The sequence below is a fragment of the Anarhichas minor genome, unplaced genomic scaffold, assembly GCF_050575085.1.
Source record: "Anarhichas minor isolate MPS153535 unplaced genomic scaffold, ASM5057508v1 ptg000040l, whole genome shotgun sequence".
NCBI lineage: Eukaryota > Metazoa > Chordata > Actinopteri > Perciformes > Anarhichadidae > Anarhichas > Anarhichas minor.
Genome location: NW_027466486.1, coordinates 10597921 through 10615203, shown reverse-complemented (window position 1 = coordinate 10615203; position 17283 = coordinate 10597921). Strand labels below are relative to the sequence as shown.

The window sequence follows — 17283 nt, the reverse complement described above, 5'->3', positions numbered from 1 at the left end:
ATTTTTATGATATTGTTTCTGGGATGACATTATAAACAATGGAATAATATTCGAGAGTCAAGTATAGTTAATTTATCACCACGTTATGTCACTACTGGTACTTTTGTAGTACTAGTACCAAAGTCGAGGGTGCTGACTCCCTGTAGCTCTCTTCCTGCCTCCTGTTTGTGAAGAAGCAGTTATGAATTCAAAAATGAATTTATAATTGGGATTTCTTTTCAAAAAGGGACACTGCAATGATTTATGAGATTCCATGAAGTTGGGGGAGCTCACAGAAGGATGGTCAAATGCGCAGAGGCAGAGATATCCTGACCTTTAGCACCTCGTATTCAGAAACACCTCTATCGGTCTTTTAAACCCCACACCTCCAGTTCCTAATGCAGGCTCTCTGTTATGCATTTTGTTCCAATAAAAAATAGTCTGAAGCTTTTGCAAAACACTCTCTATATACATTATTTTTTATTACAAAGCTTCAGTAGGAGTCTCTTGCTGTTGCTTGGTAGAGAAGCCTGATCATGAATCACATCCCCTTTATTCATGTATCAAAATGATATCAATCCAATCTTAGAAAGTCTTCTGTGGCATGCAAATAACTATGAGATGCTTCAGCTGCATCCAACTACATGTATCTGTGGAGATAGAGAAGAAACATATAGGAGGCTGTGTATGTGGTGAGGCAGCCTGGAGCAGAAGAATGCTCTCACATACCTCCAGCTTTGATATAAACATGTACTGCTCTTTTACCTCTGAGTCATTATTCCTCAACCTGAAGACCCAAACCAATACATTTCTTTAATCATAACACATACACGAATGGTCTGACCATCTTTGGGAACGATGTTGCATCAACAAACAATCTGTCAAATGTTTGTATCATTTCTGCATAGATGAGAGCATTACCTCATAAGGTACACTGTACATCAAGGAAAATATATGGAAAAGTGGGTGGCACAAATATGGACCTCCTCTTCTCAGTCTCAAGGCTTGGGAACCTCAGTGGCTGCTCATTAATGACTCCCTTGCTCACCATAACCCTACAAGGAGACAGCCGGGCCAATCAGCTGGGAGCGCTGACACCACATGCCTCTGAGACAGCCAGATCCCACACAGAGCCCATCTGGCGTTACCATCAGCTGTTCCCCAAGTCGAGGAAGCTCAGCGCACATACCGGCAGCATGGTTCACAGACATATGCAATGTTTTCATCTCCTTAACAAGACACGAGTGGCGCTGTCCTGACTGGGTCATCATAGTGGGCCCTTCTGAGTATATTAAAACCTAATAGAGGTATGATATGTGTGTTCCTGCCTGTTATAGAGTGGCACATCATCCATCAGAGTAACAGAAATCACAGTATTTTAAAACTCTGATTGGGAGACATTCAAAGTGTCTTAATGTGTTATTGCAGTGCTGTAAATAAATTATACTGCAGCACTCATGCAGGTATGAATTTTTTCAAGGCATGAAGTAACATATTTCATAAAGTTCACGAGAGAAACTTCAATCCAGAAATGCATATTCCTTTTTATCTTTTCAAAAATTAAATGCATTCATGTTAATGTTGTTCTTTTGTATTAAATAATACAATAATCCCAATAATATCCCATTATCCATCACATTAAGTTCAAAATTCAAAGTTCAAGCTTTTTATTCTCAACCGGCACTTCATTAAGACTGTGTCAGTCAAGGTATTTCATTGTAGAGAAGTCCCATCCATGTATGTGAAACACACTTTCCTGTGGCTTGTTGATTTTTGCCGGCAGCTCTTATTTGGACTTGTGTGAACCCCTGGCCCCGCCCCTGGTCCCTCAACCCAGTCTGGGTCTTATTTAAGGGGCTCTTCCCACCCTCAGCCTTTGTCCCAGTGGAAGCATCCGCCTACCAGTGCACCTTGGTGAGTACATTCACAACTTGTTTTTCTTACTCGCTTTGGATAGCTGTGTCACTTGCATGCTTAGTTTCACAAAGTTGATGTGTTGTGCTTTGAGCTGATGAAACTTAAATGAATGGATGATGTACCTTCATGGCTTTCTCACATTATAATGACTAACTGATAATGATGATGATACAGTTAAAACTGGAGTTACTGGTTATGTTAGGCTGACTGACATGGGATGTTGTAATTAACATGATTAGATGATGTGATTTTCCGTGACAAAGACGCTCCATGCTATAGAATGTATAGACAGAACAACATAGTGTCTCAAACATATCTTATGGGAGTATAACTTGGATCGGTGCACAAAAGCTGTGGAGAAGTTGGCCGTATCCACCCATGCTCCATTGAATGAAGCTAAAAGGCAGCTGGGGCACGGAGCCATGTTGTAATACAGAAGTGTCACGGTGTGCAGACAGATGAGTGCTGGCCTGGCTCTCAGACAAGCTCTCTCAGCCCTGAAATAGCAGGAGATGCAAATGTTACTTGTTTCACCCTGTTAAGCACAGTGCGCTGAGCTTAAAATAGACCACAGGTTTCTCTGTTATGCCCCTTTTTGGTGCTACCTCAGCAGCTCTGAGATGTCCCGGGAACAATCCCGGCTGCGGTGATATGGTATCAGTAGTTGTACAGCAAGGTTGGGACCAAAATAGCATCCAAAGGCATGTCTAATTAGCTCTCTAGTTATATCACCCATCGAGGTGGGTTGTATTTGTGTTTCAAAGTGATAATAACTTAAGCACTTATGAGAGGGTGTTGGCAGGTCTTCAAAGGCACACTGCATCACAGCTAATACCTATATTAATCATGAGGCTTTGGTCTAGTCACTTCATCCCATCATCAGCTAATCCATCGATAAAGTGTCTGTGATTGTTCAATTATAACAGCTATGTATTCTATGACGGGCAGTTTAAACAGCTGTTCCTGATTCTCATCCTAAAGCCTCCTTGTGTTTCTTCCCCACCCCTCAAATGCCAGACCACCCCAGTATAGCCTAATCATGTGTGACGACGAAGAGACTACCGCCCTTGTGTGCGACAATGGCTCTGGCCTGGTCAAGGCTGGGTTCGCCGGAGATGATGCTCCCCGTGCTGTCTTCCCCTCCATTGTTGGAAGGCCCCGCCACCAGGTAAGCTAAAACAAAATAAATCTAAAAAAACAACAACAACGACAGAAGTATAAGTAAGAGCAGCTTCTTCCTATGTCTTATGTTCCTCCTCTCGTGCTTCTTCCCTCAGGGTGTGATGGTGGGTATGGGTCAGAAGGACAGCTACGTAGGTGATGAGGCCCAGAGCAAGAGGGGTATCCTGACCCTGAAGTACCCCATCGAGCATGGCATCATCACCAACTGGGATGATATGGAGAAGGTGTGTGTTGACAGTGAACCATTCACAACATTCATGGCAGCTGACCGTCCGCATCCTTGAGAATTCTCAGCCGGGCCGCCATTGTAAAAGCTGCATATATGCAGAGGACCTGGTTGTTGTTTGTTCAGTCGTGTCGTTCCTGTCCTGACATCAGCTGTTCTCTCTCCTCTGGCAGATCTGGCACCACACCTTTTACAATGAGCTGCGTGTGGCCCCTGAGGAGCACCCCACCCTGCTCACTGAAGCTCCCCTGAACCCCAAAGCCAACAGGGAGAAGATGACCCAGGTACTTTGCAGTCACTACTCTACGCTCCGCGTTCACATATTTGTTCTCGGGTTGAGACAAACCTTTTTGCATTCTACTTGTTTTTTCTTGCAGATCATGTTTGAGACCTTCAACGTTCCCGCCATGTACGTGGCCATCCAGGCTGTCCTGTCCCTGTACGCCTCTGGCCGTACCACCGGTCAGTACACCGCATGCTTTTTCACATGTACCCAATTTAGTCTGTAAGAGGAAGAGGAAGTTGTGCTGCAAGGGAGAAACTGTTGAACATTTACACTCTGGGGCTGCCTGTTGTATAGATTCCTGTCTCATTGTCAAGAGGAGGTGCTAAGCTCTCTCCAGCCATGAGATGTCAGCAGCATTGTATACTTTACGATGTGACACATGCTTGAAGAGGGCATACCTTAACAGGCATGCATAGCTGACTCACTGTGGTCCTTTTCTGCTTGCCAAAGGTATCGTGCTGGACTCTGGTGATGGTGTGACCCACAATGTCCCCATCTATGAGGGTTACGCTCTGCCACACGCCATCATGCGTCTGGATCTGGCCGGTCGGGACCTGACTGACTACCTGATGAAGATCCTGACTGAGCGTGGCTACTCCTTTGTCACAACTGGTAGGTCTATGTCATTGTGGTTGATTTGTTTAATGAGAGAGGTGTGCAAGTGCTGTTTCTCAACACTCAAACTTTCTGCTCCATAGCTGAGCGTGAGATTGTGCGTGACATCAAGGAGAAGCTGTGCTACGTGGCTCTTGACTTTGAGAATGAGATGGCCACCGCCGCCTCCTCCTCCTCCCTGGAAAAGAGCTACGAGCTGCCCGACGGTCAGGTCATCACCATTGGTAATGAGCGTTTCCGTTGCCCAGAGACCCTCTTCCAGCCTTCTTTCATTGGTGAGTAATTGGTTGCATTTTTTTGTTGTTGTTGATAGATCTAATATGCAGTATATTGTCTCAAAACTCATCTTGTTTGCTTGTCTTCTACCAGGTATGGAGTCTGCTGGTATCCATGAGACTGCCTACAACAGCATCATGAAATGCGACATTGACATCCGTAAGGACCTGTACGCCAACAATGTGCTGTCTGGTGGTACCACCATGTACCCTGGTATTGCTGACCGTATGCAGAAGGAGATTACAGCTCTGGCCCCAAGCACCATGAAGATTAAGGTGAGAGAACTGCAAATGTTTTAAGTCATCACGTTTCAATCACAAAGCAAATTAAGACTCAATAAAAACTTAAATGGTGTTTACTCCTTGCTTAGATCATCGCTCCACCTGAGAGGAAGTACTCCGTCTGGATCGGTGGCTCCATCCTGGCCTCCCTGTCCACCTTCCAGCAGATGTGGATCAGCAAGCAGGAGTACGACGAGGCCGGCCCCTCCATTGTCCACAGAAAGTGCTTCTAAACACACAACCAACCTTCATCTGACCATGCATTTGTACGTTGTTGTCTCCTGTATATATATGTGTATGTTCTATTGTAATAAAGACACGCCCTTGTGAGAGTATCCCCTCTACTGTACTTGCTTACAGCAATACAAATACACAAAATAATGAGTGACCGCGTATATATATATATATATATATATATATATATATATATATATATATATATATATATATATATATATATATACTGTGAGATGTGTCTTATGTCAGTCCATCTTCTGTCACTTGCCTTTATACCCACACCTGAATGATCAAGAGTTTGCTGAAACATGGCTGGTGATGCTTCCACCTAGTGGTCGAAGACAAAAGTGAACTTTCACTCTTAGTTGAGAAACTGAACAAATACTGCTATTGTCTTACTATCCTTCTTATCTCAGGTTATTTCTTTGTTGTAAAGATAATGGAGGAATAATGGATAAATATAGAAAGATTAAGTGAAGGGCTCATGCCAAAAATGAGACCTTTTTGGTACATGATGTTAGACTACATGGGTTTCTTAAAGCCAAAAAACGGTGTGTTTTAGGTTTAACTCTGGCAATACACAGTCGTGTTATAATATATGACTTCTAGGTAATTTATTACAACATTTATTTCTTGGTCTTAGTATCTATGAGGAATGGCCATATTACATGTAATTAAATTCAGTCCTCTCATTCTTCTTTAAGTTATCTTATTGAACAGGCTGAATATTGTTTTCAAAGGCATTATCAAATGATGTACACAGAGACAACATCCTGTTCCATAAATGGCCAAAAACCAGCTACATCATCAAATATTGGCATTTGTCAGTTACAACCAAGGATGTGGTTATGTGTATGATATGATCGTAATACGTGCAGTACAACTGTACTCGTATGCATCTACCATTTAAAAGGTGCGACTGGTTTGAACTACAGAGTCAACCGGTTGACGAAATGCGCACTTCATCTGGCCATAAAGAGACCTGCCCCGCCCGATGAGGCTGCCCTGGGTAATAAAACACGCGCCCCAGAGAATGTTGATTCGAACCGTTACCAGCCAATCACAGCACAGAGTGTAGGGAGCGCTGCCGTTTGAATGCTCTGCGGAAACAGTGAGTCAGGCTGCCAACCGATCCGACGAGCGAACCATACATAGCACAATGCAGTTAGCTAGCTAACGAAATACATCGAGGTATTTCATACAAATTGCCGTTTGAGAGGAGGCAAACGTCAACTGTAAGTCGTGTGACAGCAATACGCTTTTTTCCATTTTATTTTTCGTAGGCGGATTGTTTATGTGACTTGCTAACATCTCACTGGCTAACGTTAGTGAGCTAACTGCATTGCAACTGAAGCACGAAGCTAGCCACTAAATGGGTGCTCCATAATGTCACGTTAGTTGGTCCTGGCTAGAAGCGAGTGAACGAATTCGTTGCGAAGTTCTTCTGAAAGTACAAGGTACGAGGAGTGTAACAATGAAAGTCATGGAGAAGAATGTGATGCGTCTGGTGGCTGTGCAACACCTCCGCGCAGCGTACGGGATAAAGACAAAGAACTGGAACAAAAACAAAGCAGCCAGCTGTAAGTCAACAGCCAGCTATTCGGTGAGTTCAAGAACAAAAATCTGTCGCCAATTTACTTGCGTTTCATTTGCAGTTAATTCTGAAACGTTTCGACTTGACAATCCGTTGTGGCAGACCACGACTCAACAAGTTCGCAACATCAGCCTCGGACACAGTATTATTTTTTTTTTTAAAAGCAATTGAATCACATTAGCATATTACTGAAAGCGTCTCCCACTGATGGGACCCGTTTGTCCACAGGCCGTTGTCGCCCATGTCAGTCAGTGCAGATGCATTGTTTGGCTGATTATTCACACCATAAAGTTCGTAGAAAGCCGAGTCTAACACCACATACTATGGCAATGTTTTCTTAAAAATCTCTATGGCAGATTGTTGTAGTGTATTATTTTTTTTTTGGGCTTTTTGACAATACAAACTTGTAACTAATGTAGGATAAATTACATCTAGAGGATATGCCATTCCTAATTGAATGGCAGGTAATGTAATAACTGTGAAGGCCCTGTTTTCGTCTTGTGTACTTTACTTGTGATTGGCTCACAGGAGTCACGAGGCCTGTTGCAAGATAAGAGACTTTGTGACTTTTCAAATGAACACTGAACGTCTGCATGAGCAGGGAATGTCCTGAGATGTGGTAACAGAAAAGAAATTGCACAAACGTTAACTTGAAAAGCAGTGTGTCCAAGATTGTGACATAGGCGATCGGTTTAATAGAGTGATTTATCAGCTGGTTGGCCTTTTTTTCTCATATGGTGTAGCCTTCCTGTTTATCATCTAACACGGATGAGTAATGTGTTATTTTGAATTGTTCCCTCAGACAAAGGTTTTCGGGGTGTCCCTGGAGAGCTTACCGTATTATAATATGGAGTGTGGGAGCGTGCCGAGGCGAGTGAATATGCATATTTCCTTTTTAGTTTGAGCCTACAGCTGGCAAGTTATTTCTTGTCCTGTCCGGTACATTTATACTAATGATGTTTCACTGCCCTCTTAGCTTCCTGGTCGACGCGTGCATGGTGCTGCTGGCACACGTCGACACAGAGGGCCTGTTCAGAAAATCTGGCTCCGTTGTTCGCCTGAAAGCACTCAGGGTGAGTGATCGCTGAAGTTGACCATGGATCCACTGAGGGACCTTGACCCCCGGAGAGAGGTTTTTCAGAGTGTGTTTTGTCTGTCCAGGCAAAACTGGATGCGGGCGAGGAATGCCTGTCCACCGCACTTCCCTGTGACGTGGCCGGTCTGGTGAAGCAGTTCTTCAGGGAGCTGCCGGAGCCTGTGCTGCCCACGGAGCTGCAGGAGGCCTTCCTGAAGGCCCAGCAGCTCCCCGCCGAGGAGGATAGGACCTCCGCCACCATGCTGCTGTCCTGTGTTCTACCCGACAGAAACCTAAGCGTCCTGCGTCACTTTTTTGACTTCCTACACAATGTGTCAAGAAGGTGCTAGAATTTTTTATTTTTTTATTTGAACTGCTTTTACATATAACATCCCCCCATTTAAATATCTTTTCATCAGTTTTTTTTCATATACATTATACTGCTTTTCTTCATTTTCTTTGCTTAATCACAGGAGTGCAGAGAACAAGATGGATAGCAGTAACTTGTCTGTAATCTTGGCTCCCAACATCCTCCACGCTGGAGACGGTACAGAGAAGATGAACGCCAACACCGAGAAGCGCCTCAAGCTGCAGGCGGCCATATTGCACAGCTTCATAGAGAACGCCCACAACTTTGGTAGGACGTGATGCATCTTACCTGCAGGTCACCATTGTGTCACTCCAAAGCTTTTCAGCGCTAAATATGTCGCTGTGTGTGTGTGTCACAGGTGTCTTACCACAGTTTCTTCTCGAGAAAGTTCCAGCCATGATGGGCTGTGAAGCGGGGGGTCTGTCCCCCACTGATGGACTAGTGGAGCTGGACCTAAACTCTGGGATGAAGAAGAGACACAGACGCAGCTTCGGAGGTAAGACCGTAATCAAAAGTGCAGTAAGAAAAGATTTAATTCAAATGTCAGATTGGCCAGATAGATTCCAGTTGCACTGGTACAACCACCCTGCAAATATCCAGAGACATTAAACAGACATGTTTAAGCATTTGAAGCAGGTTTAGTCAGTAAATACTGTTTATATGCTTGGATTTGTCTCACATTTCAGATATGGTCAATGGTGCCCTGAATAAGATAAAAACTAATAGAACGCCCACAAAACCCACCCAGTCAGACAGTCTTGGTAGGTACTGAGGTCAGACAAATGATTGTTGCCTGTCATGTAGCATGATGATGCCGGAGTGATCCATCTTCTATGCACATAAAAACAATAAGCTTTCTGCAAACTGATTCAAATTTGCCTTGACGATAAACAATAAGTCATGTGAATAATTGTTAATCGTGCTTTGCTTCAGATGGCTTGTGTTTTCTCTGCCTGTCATTTGCACGGATCGTCTTCCACAAATTTCAGTCAAGACCTGCTGATTCTTTCAAGTGCCAAAATCAAATATGTCAAACTAATGCAATGCATTTGAAGATTTGAATTCTCCTGTGATTTTTGCCAGTCTTTTCCTCCGCAACTCCTGTGATTGCAACACCGACCTCAAAACGAAAACTTCCCTTGGAATCCGGCCACTCTTTTGGATTCTCAAACAAGAAACGTAGATCTGTCAAAAAGACCCTTGGGATAGAATTACTTCCCAACACTTTGTTCAGCGGGGCCTCCACTCCTGGATCAGGTATTGATCGATGATCGTTTGATCACATGGGACATCAATTATTCTGCTCCAGCTTGTGGTTAAGCGTACATCTACTTTCCCCTCCCTTTGTCTATCTAGCTTACAGTGCTTCGGGGGTCTTGGACTCTTCCCAAACTACCGTGTCGTCAGCGGGGAAGTCTAGAAGGCAGTCGGCTGTTTCTGTGAAGAGGAAGAGCCGACGACTCAGCAGCAGACACGCTGTCAACAGGTACGCTCCAGTTCTCCTTCTCAACACACACGTCATGTTATTTGTCTCTTAGAGATGACGCAAGTTGCTGCCACATAGAAATTACACTTATGTGTACTGAATAAAAAGGAGACAACATGATGCTTTAAAATGCGTTGTGCCACACAGCCATTTGTTTCCCAGTCTCCTCGTATTTGTCTTTAAACGATGAATGAGAGATACGAGTTAGTAAAGCGTTAACCTCAGGGCTACGTGGCGTCTCTTAGGTTATACTGATGGTTGTTTGAATGTTCATCTCTTTCAGGGTGGAGTCTGGAAGAGCCGGATGCTTTTCTCCTAAAGTCGACAAGAAAGAAGCACCGCGCAAATCCCTGCGCTCCAGATTCAGCCTGGGGAAGAGCAGCAAGGAGGCTGTAAGTGTGGTTGCCCGACAGACTTCACATTCCACGTATCTGCTTCACAGATAGACTGTGTGTGTGTGTGTGGGGGGGGGGGGGGTTGGTGAGACACTAAATCAGTGCCATTCAGGCGTATACTGCAATTAACTATTAAAATCAAGTAACATTTGCACATGGGCTTTTTTCTTTTAATGGGGTAAATTGTTGCACATTAAGCACTTTTGTTATCGTGTAACGTTCTAAGTTTACTTTCATCAGCTAACTCATTTAATCAGGTAATGCATGGTTTTAAAAAGAATGTGGAATGTTTTGTAACATTGCTTAATAAATAGTTTTCCTACTTGTGTGGTACAAAGCTATAGCTTACGTCCTGTGATTTACTATGTCAGGCACCCGGATGAAAGAATATATATATACTATAAGAGTATATACATCTATTAAATCTATGTTTTTGGGTGAACTGGTAAAGGTTTACGGTGCATAGCTTTCTAATGTTCTATAGTTACATGTTGTATTCTTGACGTAATAAAAAGTTGATGACCAACAAATTCAATATCTGGTTTCTTCTGAGTGACTTCTGAAGAACTAACCACAACAATCATTCAATTAATAAACTAATGGTACATTTTGGGTGACACCTGTGGGATTTTTAACCAAATAATCCACTAAAGCCTCCTCTTCTTTCTTCTTTCATCTTTCATTTCATGCTGGTGATTAAAGGGATCTGGGTCCATTGGCTGGCGACTTGCCACTCAGGAGAGCACCACCAGTTTTCCTTTCACCAGCAAGACGGAGTTCAGTCCGTCCGATGTGCCTAGAAGAGCACCACCCAAGAGTGAGTACCGAATGGAAAACAAATCTAATGTTCTGGTGTAATGTTACCCCCCCCCCTCACTAATATCCCATGTTTTACAGGCGTCAAGTACATCAGCAAGTCTGAGGACAATTTGCTGACCCCCCAATGTGGCTCAGGTGCCCACCGGACCTTGTGGAGCGGGGAGACCCCCGTAGGAGCCCAGGTTTTCAGCGGAAGATCTTTCGCGGACACCCCCATGAACATGTGCTTAAAGAGCAACTGCATGTCTGAGCCGACCGTTGTCATGCCGAAGCCCCCGGCGGTGGCCGGCTTTCCCAAGAAGCTGTGTTGTGCTTCCAGTGCCGAGAGCCGGGAGAGCGAGAGCTCCGTCGCTGAGGCCCGGAGCCGAACCGGTCCCACCCTTGTGAAGATAAAGAAGGCCTTCACAGAGTCGGGCAGCGACCTCCGGACCGTCGTACAAGATCCCTTCCGCTCCATGGAGACGAACACGGCAAAACCACCGGACGGCATCCTACTCCCTCCACCAGGGACTCCCCCAGTCAGAGTTCTGTCTGTGGACACAGAGGCCTCCAGCTTCTCACCTCAGCAGAGCCTCCTGGCTAACGAACAGAACGTTACCTTTGGCCAGATTGAAATTGCCGCTTTATCGCCTTTGCATATTGACAGTGTACTCTTTGAGCCCGGTGCGTACTTTACCGATAAGCGTTCTCTCTATGCTGCTGCCGTCAGCAGCCACAACGGCTCCGTGGTGGCGGCCTGTGAAACGGAGGTGGAGCAGGTGAACTGCAGCAGGTTGATTGACGCTCTGGACATCCAGAGTCCTGCTCACTTCAAACTGGGCGTCTCCTGCGGGCTGCAGTCCACGCCATACAAGCTGGGCCTGGACCTCAGAGATGAGTTTGGTACACCTCCAAAGTTTGTCACTGTCGTCCGTGCGGTACACGGAGAAAATGAATCTTCCCCGGAGAGTGGCACCAAAGTCCAAAACCAGCAGCCCCTCTCACCGCGCAGCCTGGAGAGCGAGAAGCACCGGGTGGCAGACCACATTCATCACTTCAACAAGCTCACCCTCCATTCTCCCAGAGGCCCCGCGGCCAAACACTTCAGATCGCCGCTCAAGTTCCAGCGCACCCCCGTGCGCCAGACTGTCCACAGGATGAACTCCCTCCTGGGAGAGAGCAAGAGACCCTCGAGAAACGCGGAGCTCGCCGTCAGCCAGAGCGGTGCGGTGGTGAAGGCGGTGAGCCTGGAGAGCGGCCTCTCCCCTCACCCACAGCTTCGGCCTTACCAGGGAGAGGCGCAGCCGGGACCGTCTCACAGCGGTTGTCCCATAAAGAAACCCCCTCCAGTCCCACCCAAGAAGCCAAGCACCTTGGCCCGTAAACCACGGGTCACCCCTCTGGCCGACATGACCAACAGGGTCCAGCGAAATACCAAAGTGGACGGTTCTGTCGCTGATCCCTCAGGAGCTCAGAAGCCCCTCTTGCAGCAGGTAGTAGAGAAGGACATCAGCCATTACAGAGGTTCACCTCGAAACCCCCTCAACCAGGTACAGCTGATGTCTGCCACCAAGCCTGTAGATTTATAGTTTCAAATCTTTTTCTTTTCGTTTCCTCCTCACTATGCAGGTGTCTGTCTGGTAGGACCGCTTGACATTAAACATTCCCTCCTATATATTGTCCATTTTTTTCAGGGCTTTTAATTTATTTCTTTAGCTACGGTAGGTGCTGTTTGTGTTGCGTTAGGGCCTTAATGGGAGATTTTCATATGCCGTAAGTTTTGTTTTACTCTAGTAAAACAAGTATGGGAGTTAAACATCGACAGGATTATGTTGCCTGGTGTTTAGACTGTAGCGTGCCAGATTATGTGAAATGTGATGGATGGAATGACTGGAAATGTTAGGATCAAGTCTTTTGCTTTTTATTTATGCATTTTATATCTAATCCTTAGTTAGATGTCCTTGAAAAAAAACAGTTTACTGAAAAGTTGAAGCCGTTTCTTAATTACATAATATTTTCTTACTGGCTCATGAACAGAGGGAAGAAAAAAATGCACCTTTTTGTTGTTCTTCTTTATTCGAGAGAGAAAAAGCCGAGCAGTATTGATTACATTGTCTGTCCGTCGCAGACCATGCATTTCAACACCAGCCACCAGTAACATGCTTTGCTATGTGAACTGCTTCAGACAATAAACTCAAATGGCATAATATACTATAAATTCTCTGTTCAGTGGAATTCTTCTTGCATAAGTAGTACTTGTTGGAGCCACAAGGGGGAGCAGTACAACCACTGACATGTTCATATTGTAACCAACACAGACTGATCCGTTGCAACCATGACCTGACATAACATGTATTTGAACACATTTGTTTCCTGTTTCTTTGAAAAGATATCATGTGCCTTGTTCTGGAGAATCCATAAAATAAATGTTATCAGTGTAAAATCGGGTACCGTTTCTTTCTCCTGTAAAGACTGAAGAGTAGACGGTGGAGGGGTGAAGGTCAGAATTCCTTAACATTTATTCTCACAGCCCATTGGGAGGCTCTCGTATTGAGCACGTGCAGGAGGATGGATGGGACTCTGATAAATATCAGCTTTAAAAGCGTCACCGGAGCAGCTTATTATTCATATCTCGGGCGGTAACACGTCGTCTGTCGTAACTCTCCACCGTCACGCGTTACTTACGCAGACTCTGCGTTTGGGCCGCGACCACGTGTTCAGCAGATGACAGATTTCACCTTTTATAAAACGTCAAATGTATCAAACTTATACAGAAAATCCAGTAACGGACAAGTCGCCAATTATGTTTAAAGATGCGGGCACTTTGAATGTTAGTCCTATAATATTCTAATTATAATTGAAGAGTGTGGGTGCTGGAGTTTATTTTCCAGACTACCATTAAGGCTAAAAATGTGACTTTGTATAGTTGACTCATTTTCTTTCTGTTTTAAGCAGCAGTTATAAGCATTAAGTCATTACTTTTGAGTAGCCAGGGTGGAAAAAGTCCTTTATGCTGGTGATCGTCCTACCTCAGCAGGACACCTGATTATCTTTTAGATATATTTAGTTCAAAGGGACTAATGGATCACTAACGTTTTGGAAATGCCTACAATGCCCCAAAATAAATGAATCGAACACTTTTTAACATTTGTGACTCTAACATGTGGCGTATTAGAGCCAGCATTAACTAAGGGATCACCTATAGCGGCATTGTACTAAACATAAAGGATATAACATCAGCCAGAGGTATATTTCACAACCTGGCAACCCAGCAGCTGCTCTTGATAATTGCTTCAATTGCTTTATAAAGCATTAGTTAATTATTCAGTAACCAACAAAAAATGATATTCGTCTTCTTTAATCATCTTTCACCACCACAGGGCTAATACAAAGCATGCACTTCGATGATTACTGCAAACTCGTTTGCATTGTATTCATTTTAATTTGGGCACGCGTAAATACATTGTGGAAACCTACATTAAGTAACTAAAATGCTATGGCTTTCTAATGGAGTGCCATAGGCTGCTGTATTCCCAATCTTCTGTTTCCAAGCACATGTTTCATTTATCGAGCAAATAAAGCCGATCTTTTTTTTTGGGGGGGCTCAACTCTGGTATCCAGCAATGAGTTCACGGCGACATCACAATGCTCTCTATGTTGAGGATTCACAGGTGTGTTGAAATGTGATAGTCAACCTTTCTAATTGATTTAATCTTTAGATTGCATGCATGTTCATAATTTACGACAAGGACCGTAAACTCCTCCTTTCAGTTTTAAAATTGTGGTATATTGCTTAATACCACCAAGTTCCTTTTGATAAAAAGACATCACCAGTTTTACTTTTTCCATGTGCGCATAAACTTTAGGCCTGTCAGTTCTCCGCTCGTCTCGCCCCCTCCTCCTCCTCCTCCTCCTCCTCCTCGCTTGCCTGCCCTTGCTGTTCCTCGGTTGTCTGTTTTCTTGAAGTGGGTTCAGGGATGTGTTGAGGGGGCGGATAGTTTTGATTTTCTCTACATCGCGCTTAGCCAATAATGTTGAGGGAACTGTTGTGCACATCTCAGCTGGCAGACATTTAAAAGGGAGACAGTCCGGCGCTGGAGCAATTTGTATTACCCCCCCCCCCCCCCCTCCCAGCCCCTGTCTATGTCTATGGAGCGGTTAGTCTCCCACCCATCCACAGCCCCACCAGTGTACAGTCGACAGCAGTAGGTGCCTATCACGTCGGAAGGTGCCGCAGAGGACTGACGGGATCAGATCAACGCACGTACAGCAGTGGGGGCTCAAACAGGTGAGTGAATTTGGACTGTTAGTGACCATAACATCCTCACACATCGTCTTCCACCACTTACATTTGATCTTTATTTGGTCTATGGCTTATACAACTTACCAAACTGCACGCTTGTTGTCCACTGGTGTGGACGTATTAATACGTGAATGCTTTATTAACTAATCCCGTTTGTGTGCTTTTGCTTTGGCTAAATCTGGTGTTGTTCCTTTGCACAACAGATCCCTTATAATGTTTAGGAACAGAAGATCTATTGTATTTCTCACTCTGTTTAGACTGAAGTAATTCAAATATACAGCTACTTCAGTGTCGCCTTGCATGCGTTTAAAAAAACAAGAACGAAAAAAAGCAAGTTGTATCGGTGCGTTTTTACGCAGCGTAAAAAGCTTTGACAGCTGTGCGTAACGCGCCCCGAGGTGAAACGGTATTGATGATGAATTATTTTCTTCCTCTCCCCAAGGATGGCTGTCTCAACGCGTGTCTTCTGCAGTATGGTTTTCATCATGGGGTTGCTCTCCTCTCCCGTGGATTCCAAAAGAAACCGAGGTTCACAAGGCGCCATTCCTCATCCTGACAAAAACAACCCAAACGAATCGGAGCAGCAACCGCAGACTCCGCAGGCGGGCTCCGGGTCCCGGCAGAGACAGGGCTCGTCCTCACCGGCCGACGAGGTGCTGGAGTCCAGCCAGGAAGCTTTACATGTGACGGAGCGCCAGTATTTGAAACGGGACTGGTGCAAGACGCAGCCCCTCAAGCAGACCATCCACGAGGAGGGCTGCGTCAGCCGCACCATCATCAACCGCTTTTGTTACGGACAGTGCAACTCCTTCTACATCCCCAGGCACATCCGCAGGGAGGAGGGTGCCTTCCAGTCCTGTTCGTTTTGCAAGCCGAAGCGTTTTACCACCATGACTTTTACTTTGAACTGCCCGGACCAGCAGCCACCCACCAAGAAGAAACGCATCCAGCGCGTCAAACAGTGCCGCTGCATATCCATAGACCTGGACTAAAGAAATGTGTTGTGTGTGTGTGTTTTTTTTCTTATTCATTGCGGACAGAATTGTTACACAGCCAAGGACACGTGCCTGTCTCCATCTAGAAGGAATCGTCCACGAAGGTTTCTCACATGTAGGCTGCAATGACTCTCTTCTTGCACAACGTGTGAACAAATATGGACCGGCAATTTATAAACATCACGATGAACTGCAACGAATATTTTACTCCTCACCAGTTAGCCAAGTTTGAAAACAAGCATCACTGCACGGGAACGCTGACTTGGAATGGGCACGTTTTTACGCACGGCTTCCGTACCCCGAGAGGACTGCTTCTCGGGGTATAAACAACAGTTTATTTAACAAATCAAGACGCTTATTGTGACAGGAAAACATTCCTGTCACACTTTTGTATTTTTGTGTGCATATATGATTGTTTAACTGGATGCTTCCACTGTGTGGACTGTGAAGGATAAGTGGCGATATTTGTAAATGGAAAATGTGATTTTTATTTAGATGTTTCAAGAATCTTTCATGGTTAATTGATTTCTGTGAATTTCGATTTTTTTTTGTAAGTTGGTACACAGTTGTGGAGACACTAGAGTTTTTTGTTGGTTAAAACGGACAATGTACAGCGATTCAACAGTTGTAAAATGTACAGCCATCTCTGATGTAACTGGTTTGTTTATCCCTTAGATTAAATTATCCCTGAAAACATCAAATAAACGGATGTAGAAATATTGTGCATATCATCTGTGACTGTACACCTGATGAAAATTAGGAAGGTGTGTTTAAACAAAATGTTTAATTATGTCCTCATCTGCTGCTCCCCTCCCTCATGGAGCCAGCTTCTTGAGGAGACGTTCGCACTCAGATCTTGGAATAAATGTCATCGTAAAAGTAATCAGTTTTATGAGAAAAGATGCGGTTTTAAAATTTGAATACGCTTTGTTCTTCAGCCATCCATATTAAAGATCACCCTGATAATATATATTCTAAAACAATGAGCAGGGTTATCTTGGTGTTTGAATACAAGTTGGAATGAGCTGGAAGGGCCACAGATGTGAATCTGGTCACAGCTGAGAACAGTGACCATTTTTTCATCAGGAGGATTTGGTGACTTATTGATCATATCACCATGCAATGCATTTAAAAAAGTTTTTTAAATGACTGCAAAAGTGTAAAACCAGATCCTACATTTTCAGTGACAGGCACCGAATGACTGTTTGTATATTAGAGCTACAACAAATAGGCTAAAACACTGAAATGTCCATCTCATTCTTCAAACA

At 44.4% G+C, this 17283-nt stretch overlaps 3 protein-coding genes across 3 annotated transcripts; all 3 read left to right on the top strand.

The window, feature by feature from the left end:
* The first annotated feature begins 1774 nt into the window (after window positions 1–1774).
* On the top strand, window positions 1775–5088 carry actc1b (actin alpha cardiac muscle 1b). Its single transcript, XM_076108202.1, has 9 exons — window positions 1775–1893; window positions 2914–3064; window positions 3174–3302; window positions 3478–3588; window positions 3682–3766; window positions 4041–4202; window positions 4289–4480; window positions 4575–4756; window positions 4852–5088. The coding sequence occupies exons 2-9, from the start codon at window positions 2936–2938 to the stop codon at window positions 4993–4995; spliced, it is 1134 nt and encodes a 377-aa protein (XP_075964317.1). The 5' UTR covers window positions 1775–1893; window positions 2914–2935; the 3' UTR covers window positions 4996–5088.
* Window positions 5089–6289: 1201 nt separating this feature from the next.
* Window positions 6290–13133, top strand: arhgap11a (Rho GTPase activating protein 11A). The gene is made up of 11 exons (XM_076108194.1): window positions 6290–6602; window positions 7396–7463; window positions 7570–7666; window positions 7755–8011; window positions 8142–8305; window positions 8397–8534; window positions 9122–9295; window positions 9395–9524; window positions 9808–9916; window positions 10622–10736; window positions 10817–13133. Exons 1-11 carry the CDS (start codon window positions 6474–6476, stop codon window positions 12304–12306), a joined length of 2871 nt encoding a protein of 956 aa, XP_075964309.1. The 5' UTR covers window positions 6290–6473; the 3' UTR covers window positions 12307–13133.
* A 2330-nt stretch (window positions 13134–15463) lies between these two features.
* On the top strand, window positions 15464–16012 carry grem1b (gremlin 1b). The gene has a single exon (XM_076108456.1). The coding sequence runs from the start codon at window positions 15464–15466 to the stop codon at window positions 16010–16012; it is 549 nt and encodes a 182-aa protein (XP_075964571.1).
* Window positions 16013–17283: the final 1271 nt, after the last annotated feature.